Consider the following 9070-nt stretch of genomic DNA (forward strand, 5'->3'; position numbering starts at 1 on the left):
CCCCCTGAGAGCCAGTTGCTAAACCTGTACCTGCACACTAATGTTTGAAATTGATCCACTCTACAGAAGCTCTGATGTGATGGGTATGCTCAGATCTAACCAATGCTGTTACGTGACATACACGAGTCAAGACATAACTCACAGTGCTCTATACAGTGATGTTTTAAATCTATGAACTGGGGTAGTACACAGCAAAGGGAAGAACATGAAAAAGGTTTGATATTTAACATTCACAAAGATGTCCTTAGATGCCAAAAATACACCGTCATGAGACTTTTGAAAAAGTCTGTGTGTGTATGGGCGGAGGGGGGGCATCAGGAAAATAAAAGGGCACAGGGAAAAGGGCCTCACTCCTTCCCCTGATGCCCATCACTTTATTTCTGTTTTTCCTCCCTCTTCTCATGCCACATCCTTTAACCAAAATATGCCTCCTCTTTTACCCAAGTCAACTGTGGGACTGTGGTGTGCCTAGGACACAATTTCATAGCAGGATCTTAGTCCTCTTCCAGGTACCACCGCTTCATTCCTCCAGAAATATGTGGACTTGTTCATCCATCACTATGAAAGGAGGGGCTTGGGGATCATTTGTTCGAGTAACAAATCAGGGAAGGAAGGAAGGTATGAGATGGACTTCAGTCTAGTCTTGCTCCAAGTCTGAGTGACTTTGCACGTTTGTTTCTCTGCCATCAGATCAAGAATATAAGAATCCTGACTTCTCGGGGTCTCAAAAAAGAAAGGACAAGTTGTAACTGGATGTCATCCGAATCAATTGTCTTGGGTAAAGTACTGGGAGGGAAGAAAGGAGGGAGCTAATAGCAAGGAAAAGGGCCCATATCGAGGCATGTCCAGTTGAGCTTTCTTTCTGCCTGGTGGGGGTCTCCAGGTCTTCATTCGTTTAGAATATCAGCAGAGGACTGGGAAACCACTGCAGGTAATAAAGAGCTGATCGATTACTACATATTGTTACCTTGAGTAAGAAATAAAGGGACTATTTTGGAAAAACCCTCTGACTGATGTTTGTTGCTTTGAGTTTTGAGCCTTTTATTCAATGCTTTATTAAAAAATCGAACTATTAGCTGATTCAGGGCCTGGTAAAGACAAGGGAGAGTTCGCTGATCTTTGGCTAAAAATTTCCCCCAAACCACTTTTGCAAGTCACTGTCATTCTTTGAGTGTGTGTTTCCTCATCGGCAAAATGGCAATAATAATGCTTAACTTGCAAAGTTGCCGTGAGGCTGTATGTGCTTAGTGCGGTGAGCACAAAATAAATAAAAGGTAGTGGTGCTTCCTCATATTTCATGGGTCCTTCAAAAATAGGGTCTGAGTCTAATTCATTTCCCCTGTTTGATTCTTCTTGTCCTGAGTGGCCTCAGTTTCCTCCACTGTAAAATTCACATTGGTCTAGAATAAAACCGGCATTTCCATTGGGCAAAACTGTCCTTCATGCAAGTTTGGTTTGGCCCAGATATAGGGCTTAAAGAAGAAACCCGAGCCAATGCTTACAAGTTGAGTGATTTTGTATAGAAATCTAGAATTCCATCTTCTCTTGAAAACCCAGCCAATTTGGCCACCATGAGTCGCTATCCCTGCATGGCAACAATTGCCTAGAGCCAAGTAGCAGCTGCCCGCTTACGTAGAGCACACACTGTCAGTTTGGCCAGAGCCCATCGGGCCTGCTCTACTCATTTACATGATCTGCTTGATCCTACAGACATTGCCACTTATGACCCTCTGGGCAACTGGAAACAGTCTATGCCAGGCAGAGGGTAGGTACTTAATTGCTCAATGAATAAATACCTTACTCTTTTTCCTCTACCATTTTCTTATCTAGCCATGTTAGGAAATCTCAGTTATCGGATAAGGTGATTCTCACTTGGAAACATGAATTGAACAAATCGGTTAGAGTCGGGATAGTCTGGGTTATACTGTGGTAACAAACAACCCGTATATCACAGTGCCTTATAACAACAAGGGTTTATTATTTGTTCACGTACATAAACCTAGACACAAAGTGAAAACATCTTCATGTTTCCACAAGCATGGGTACGCACATGAGTGCGCAGGTATGTCAGCAATCACAAGACGAATAAAAACTCTGGCATATGAACCCACACAGAATCCCACTGAGAGACTGATCAACTTAGATTGCACAATCCTGTCTTTACGAAACAGAAAAAGGCCCCGGCATCCAAAAGAGTGAGGGATAGAGGTACAAGAATATCCACCTTCAGTCAAGGAATTGCCCCATATAATAAAAAGCTTATAAAACACCTGAAGGCTTAAAAAAAAAAAAAAAAAAAAAGATGTTAAGCGTTTTGGACGTTAACCATTTTGCACATTCAGAAACTGGATACTAAATAGGCAGTGCTCTGTTGAGGCCTCCTCCCCTGGGTTCCTAGCTCAAGAGGGAGATGCATCCCAGATGTCCAATAGGCAGCGAGATGGAGCTGGCTGGCCTGGGGCGGAGAGAGGGGCTGGGAGGCTGGAATCCTTTATCTCCAGCAGGAGCTGTGGACAGAAAGGAAGGGGCCAGAGCCAGGTCACATCCACATCCCCTTCCAGATCTACTCGTTTTATGTGTCCCGCCCAACCAAAGATTTGTCACCTGGCCTGTTGCATAGACCTCTTCCTCTCTGATTTCCCCATCTCCCATCTCGCCTCCCCCAGTCCTTCCATCAAAGCCACCACAAGTCTTTTTGTCAAGCTCGGGGTCTGTGAAATTCTTCTCCCTAGCTCAGAAAACGTTCCCTGGCTCCTCACTACCCACAGTTGCTGGTCCAGCCTCCTAAGCCTGACCTGTCAGACCTCTGTGATTGGTACCCTCTCCAGCCTCATCCCTTTCTGTTCCAGCAGTCCCTCCAGGGGTGTTTCTTCACTGACACACCATGCTCCATTCACCATTTTGATCTGGGAATGCCTAGCCTTCCCTCCCAGCCTCCCCAGTTGTTTATCCCCCTCGGAGCTCCTCCAGCCCCTCTTCTCTGGGCATATCGTTAAAATTTGACCACAAAACACAGCTTGCCAGGGCATCCAGGCTCCACTTCTAGACTGGATGCTCTCGGAAGGCAGAGACCAGACCTCCTTCCAGACCAAGCCCTTTATCACCTCTGTATGTCCTCCCCAGACCACAGTAGGCCACAGGGGGCTGAGCATAGACCCTGGGCTGAAAGTCAAGAGGGCCGGTTCTTCCACTTGATATGCTGCATGCATATCAGAGAGGGCAAGTCCCTGCCACTCTCAGGGCCTGAACTTCCTTCTTTCTTGACATCAGGGCACTGAACGCTTGCTGTTGTGCACAAAGCGCGATAAACCGAAGATTCAGTAAACAGCGCTCAACTACCATCTCGGGAGTCATACTGAGGAGCTTGGGTGCCTGGCCCCAAGGAGATTCAACTTACTGACTCTGATTTTTCAGCTAGAACCTGCTTACCACAACGACCCCCATTCCCCAGCTATTCCCACCCTGTGTTCTCCTTTCAGGGAGCAGGCTACCTGGTGGGTTGCAAGGCTGGTGCAGGGAGATGGAGTCAGGAGGGGCCTGGGCAGAGTTTCTCAGAGTCAGCAGAGCCTCAGCGGCCTCCAGTTTCCGCTGCCACTCTGAGTGGGCAGAAACCAAAGCCTGGTCAGAGACTTTGGGCACCTGCAAAGGAAAGTGCGTGAGAGAATAGGCACTGGGAAACTACACCTCTTCCCAATACGACAAGTGCCCCTTCAGCCCCGTGTTCCCTCAACCTCCTCCCCCACCCCCACCAAGGCCTTCTGCTCTTCCCATCCACTAAACTCCATCCCTCCCAGGGTTCTGGACCCCACTGCTTTCCCAGGACCTGTGGCTGCAGTAGAAGAGGGTCAAGGGTGGCACAGGGCTGGAGGATCAGAGTTGAGCATCTAGAAACAAGGAAAGGAGAGGCCAGGGGATTAAATCCACTGGTGGACACATACTATCAGTAGACAGAAAGAGGGGCAGGATTTTGCAATATCTGGATGTGTGAATCCCAATGCCTGCTGGACCATTAGTCATTGCGGCTGGGGCAAGTCCCTTCTCCTGCTTGGCCAGGTTTCTTTTCCATACCTCTTTTTCCTGACAGGGACGCTTATTCCTACCAGCTCTTTCCTTCCCAGGGCAATGGTGAAAATCATGGGAAATTACAGGTGTCCGTGTTCTAATTTGCAAAGCACTTGGAGAGATGTGATTACCGTCCCTGTTCAGGGACTGGTTCTCACTTCCATATTGCCCAGTCCCCATGGGTCTTGAAGGACAAGCATGGCTCGTCTCCAGGAAGCTTTCTCTAATGGCCTCTGGACTTTGCCCTGGGCCTCTGTGGCCCTCACCAGCGTGGACCCCACCTTTCAGCAGGACCTTCTATCCCATCCACCTGTTTCATGTGGAATAACAACCCCCATTTGTTGAAGCCCTATTATGTGGCAGGCCTTGTGCCAGTTCTCTTTTCAATGCTATGGGTATAGAATATTGTCCTCAGTATATCCATAGGGAAATGGAGGTTCAGACACATAAAGTCACTTGTCCAAAGTCTCACAAATAGAAAATAGCAAAGCTAGGAGAGCCCTGTCCTCGCCCGTTAGTATTACATGCTGCCTTGTCCTCCTCCTTCTTCTCTTCCTCCTTCTCTTACTCCTCCTCCTCCTCCTCTTACTCCTCCCCCCCTCCACTTCCTCCTCCTCCTCCTCCTCCCGCTCTTCCCTTTCCATCTCCCATGGCATCAAGCACAAGGTTAGGCACACAAGACACAACCTGCTCCATGGTCCTCACTCTACTCACATGCTGGGCAGGGCAGGGGGCCTGTGGGGATCTCCAGAAGGAGAAACCAGTTGCTGCTCCAAGGTCACTGGAGTACGAGGCAGAGACAAAGATTCTGGGGCCTGGCCAAGCAGCAGAGCCCCTTGGGAGCTCCCCTGCAGGGGCAGAGAGCACAGGTTGCAGTCAGGTACCAGGCCGGCCATGGAGAGAGGAGGTGTGGACATCTTTTGGGATGAGGATAGGAGCCTAGAATGTCAGAGCTCTGAAGACCTTGAAGACCAGCCAGTCTTACCTTTCATTTTGCAACTGGGGAAATTGAGGCCCAGGGAGGAGAAGTGATTTTTCCCAAGGTCACATGGTGAGCTGGTGATAGGATTGGAGATGAAACCCATATCCTTGGGACACAGTGAAAGATGTCTGGACAGTGGCTGGGTGGGAGCCTGCCCGACTGGTCACCGACTCTCCTTACCTCCTCGGAGGCTGTGAAGATGTGGGTCTCGGGCTGCAGCATGTTGTTCTCCCTCCCAGCTGTGAAAGACCAGGAACAGCTTTGATGAGTCTTTCCCCCAACCCCACCCCACTTCACCCCACATCCAGTCTCAGGTCTCATCTCACCAAGGAGCTCTTCAGTTCCCTTGTCCCCCAGCTCTCTCCTTCCTGCAAACACTCGGTAGATAACATTGATGACATTTTGCACCTGGGCAAACTAAGGTCCGGGGAGCAACTTGCCCCAGGTCACACTGCAATTCTGTGACAGGACTGGTGACAGAACTACTCATGCTTCCTCCACCCAAACTCTGGCTCCCTCCCTGGCCAGAAACACTCACTGAGGACTCCTGCTCTGATGGTCAAATTCCTGACACGGATGGGAGCTTTGGGAGGGGCAGCCATACTCCTTATTGGTCCTTGAGCCAGGTGTCTCTTTGGCCGTGCCCGCTGCTCCCTCTTCAAGGCACTCACAGCAGGCAAGACCCTGAGGTGTTCTCTGAAGTAAAGGATTGCGGGGCTAAGGTTAGTCCCATTTAGAGAAGGTCTGGGCCCTCCCCATCTCAGACACCATACTCATGAGAAGAGGGCACAATTGTGACACTCGCAGGCCTGGAAGAGGCAGAAATGCTTGTGGCCACTGATTTGGGCAGTAATACCATGGTCGTGGCAGCGGTCACAGCAACCTATAGCTCTTCTGGGGCCAAGCTGAGTCCCCCATGGGGCTCCAGTCTCACGCTGTGCATTCAGGGTCAGAGGGGCAGCAGGGTGCAGCAGGTATTTATTTGGGATCCATGCTTCTAGGGTCAGGAGTGGAGGTCAGAATGGCCACATGATCCCCTACCCCCAGCGTACTTCCTCTGCCCTTGGAAAACCCTATCTGAGGTGGCTGAATGCTCCTTCTCCATCCTTCTCACCGCTGGAATCAGATTGCCTTCCCTCCCCTTCTTCTCCCACGGTTTTCACCAGCCTTCACTGCGACCTCCTTGCTCATGTTGCCTCCTTCACAGAAGCCCCAGTCACACATAGCCCCTTCCCGAGAAACTCTTGGCAAGGATCCCATACCCATTCAATGCAGTCATTATTCTCCTTGCTTACCATCACTTCACCACAGACCCCACTTTCAGGCATGTACATGCACTCCCGTGCCCTCTTCCACCATTACTACACCCCCTTCTTGTGTATCATCCTGCACTCTGCCAAACCCAGGTATTATTCCTGGCATCCACTTCAACAATTCTCTTCCGAACCTCCTGCATTCATTCACTCCCCACACAGGATTTTGTGCCCCCAGCACTCAATTCCATTGTCAGTCTCTTCTATGCCCTATATTCAATTTTCCCCTCACATTTCGTGCTGATTCATGCTGATTTTTTTTCTTGTACCCCACCTTACACTTAATTATTCCCTTGCTCCCCCTTTGAACTGATTTCCCTCTTGTATCCCATGAAATCGTATTGTTCTCCTGGATCCCTGGCCCTCTTTCAATTATTAATTTCATTCATCCCTTCATGCATCCCCTTGATTCTTCTTTTTTTTTTTTTTTTTTTTTCTTTTTTCTTTTGAGACGGAGTTTCGCTCTTGTTACCCAGGCTGGAGTGCAATGGCGTGATCTCGGCTCACTGCAACCTCTGCCTCCCGGGTTCAAGTGATTCTCCTGCCTCATCCTCCCGAGTAGCTGGGATTACAGGTGCCTGCCACCACGCCTGGCTAATTTTTTGTAATTTTTAATAGAGACGGGGTTTCACCATGTTGGCCAGGCTGATCCACCCGCCTCGGCCTCCCAAGGTGCTGGGATTACAGGCATGAGCCACCGGGCCCGGCCGATTCTCTTGATTCTTCATTCAGCAGGTACCTGTTGAGCCTCCTATGAAGTGTCAGGTTCTGATCTAGCCAATAGGAAACTCCTCAGTGCAGTAGTGTTTCTCTTGGACTGACACACCTTTTCTGCTTTCATGCAAACCCACACATTCCCTCCACAGTCTCCCCCAACTCTTCCATATTCCTCTCCACACTTCAACAATTTTTCTGGAGCACACCATCTCCCCCCACCCCCACCCCACCCCACACCACACACACAGTCCCACCACCCTGGAGTGCACCACTTCCTCAGGAAGCCCAATCATCCACTCCCTCCCGGACCTCTGAATCAAAAGTAGTCCCATGAGCCCTGCCTCACTGGCCAAAGGCCGGGGCTCAGGGGGCTGGAGCAAGGGGTCCTCCCAAAAGGGATTCCGGGACAGCTGAGGGCGCGATGGGACATCAGGAGCAGATGGGAGTTCCCTGCTGAGGTAGCAGAGAGGGGAAGGTAGCAGAGTTGGGAATCTGGCTCAGGAGGGTGGGAGGAAATAAGAGGCGTGGAGAACGAGGGCCTAATTCTCATGTCAACCTGTGGTTGCCCCAGCCTCCAGCAAGTCAGAACCAGTCAGAGGGTCTGAGGGAAGATCCAGCTTCTGCTTCCCTTCCCGCCCTTGCCACAAAGGCCAGTGAGCTCTTGCGCTGCCTTCAACCTCCCGCCGCTGTGGCTGGCGACCAATGAACCTCGAGATCTCTTGAGGCTCACGTTCTGAGGTCACGCCCCCTTCACCTCCATGTAGCTTCTCCTGCTCCCTGTACTAGGTCAGTCAAGAAATCCTGAAGTGATCGTTGAGCTTTATACTCCCCAAGGCTTGTTTCCCAGATTGGTCTCCCTTTGGGTGTGAAATATTTTGTGTGCATGCATTTTTAACTCACGTACTTGGTATTTTGTAATTTACCTTTTAAAAATTCAGCGTGTGATTAAAGATCGATCCATATTTCTGTGCCGCGGATTCCCAATCAGTGGTGACTTTGCAACCCCCAGGGAACGATGCTTGGAAACACTTTCGTCCGTATTTGTCTCTGTTTATGAACTCCCTGTAATGTTCCACAGATAAATGTGTCTATTCCTGTGCCACTACTAAATTGTCCTAAATTTTCTCACTTCATGATACATCTTGACATTGGCTAGGGCAAGTTCCTGCATGGTATTCATCATCTCCAAACACGTCTTTGCTATTCTTTGCCTTTTTGTCCCTCCGCATGAATTAGTGTGCAATGTCAAGTCTCCCCAGACTCAGTTGTAACAGATTTGGATTGCATTTTCACTGAATCTGTGGATCAGTTAGGGGAGAATCCACTATCTGCAGAATACTCAGCCTTCCTGTTCACCAACTTGGGATGTCTCCACTTACGTGGGCCCTTAATGTTTTAATCTTTCAGTTCAGTTTTTAGTTTTATCTTTTGTATATTTAGATCTTGCACATCATTCATTGTATTTATTCCAAGATACTGTAGATCGTTGCTGTGCTTACACTTGATGTCTGTTTAAAAGGACAATTTCTATTTGGATCTAATTTACAGAAACGACTTTAACTTTTAAAAACGTGACTTGATCTTAAAGTCAGTCAACATGCTAAACTCTGTAGTAGGCGTTCTGGGATTATCTGTGAGTTTATGCATAGTAGAAATAGAATTGAAGTTATGGGGTTTTTTTGTTTGCGATTTTTGTTTTTTGGTTGGTTGTTTGGTTGTGTTTTAACTGCGCTGGCTAGGAAATCTAGTACAAGATCTAATAGCGACAGCAAAATTGGGCTTCTTTGGGTTGTTCCGGATTTTAAAAGGAATGCTGCCAGCATTTCCATATTAGTATTGTTTCCTTGTGTTTTCCTTACCTTTTCCTTTCATTTCCTTTTCTTTCCTTTCCCTTCCCTTCCCTTCCCTTCCTTTCTTCCCTTTCTTCCCTTTCCTCCTTCCTTCCTTCCTTTCTTCTTCCTGTCTCCCTACACCACGCCACCCCCACCCCCGCATG

At 48.8% G+C, this 9070-nt stretch overlaps 1 protein-coding gene across 1 annotated transcript; it reads right to left on the minus strand.

The window, feature by feature from the left end:
* Nucleotides 1-1954: 1954 nt before the first annotated feature.
* LOC126947401 (doublesex- and mab-3-related transcription factor C1) lies at nucleotides 1955-5867 on the minus strand. Its single transcript, XM_050778061.1, has 6 exons — nucleotides 5583-5867; nucleotides 5225-5283; nucleotides 4777-4910; nucleotides 3824-3884; nucleotides 3492-3639; nucleotides 1955-2507 (listed from the first exon to the last, which is right to left on the minus strand). The coding sequence occupies exons 1-6, from the start codon at nucleotides 5644-5646 to the stop codon at nucleotides 2395-2397; spliced, it is 579 nt and encodes a 192-aa protein (XP_050634018.1). The 5' UTR covers nucleotides 5647-5867; the 3' UTR covers nucleotides 1955-2394.
* Between the last annotated feature and the right edge of the window lie 3203 nt (nucleotides 5868-9070).

Source organism: Macaca thibetana, unplaced genomic scaffold, assembly GCF_024542745.1.
Source record: "Macaca thibetana thibetana isolate TM-01 unplaced genomic scaffold, ASM2454274v1 unplaced_scaffolds234, whole genome shotgun sequence".
Taxonomy (NCBI): Eukaryota; Metazoa; Chordata; class Mammalia; order Primates; family Cercopithecidae; genus Macaca; species Macaca thibetana.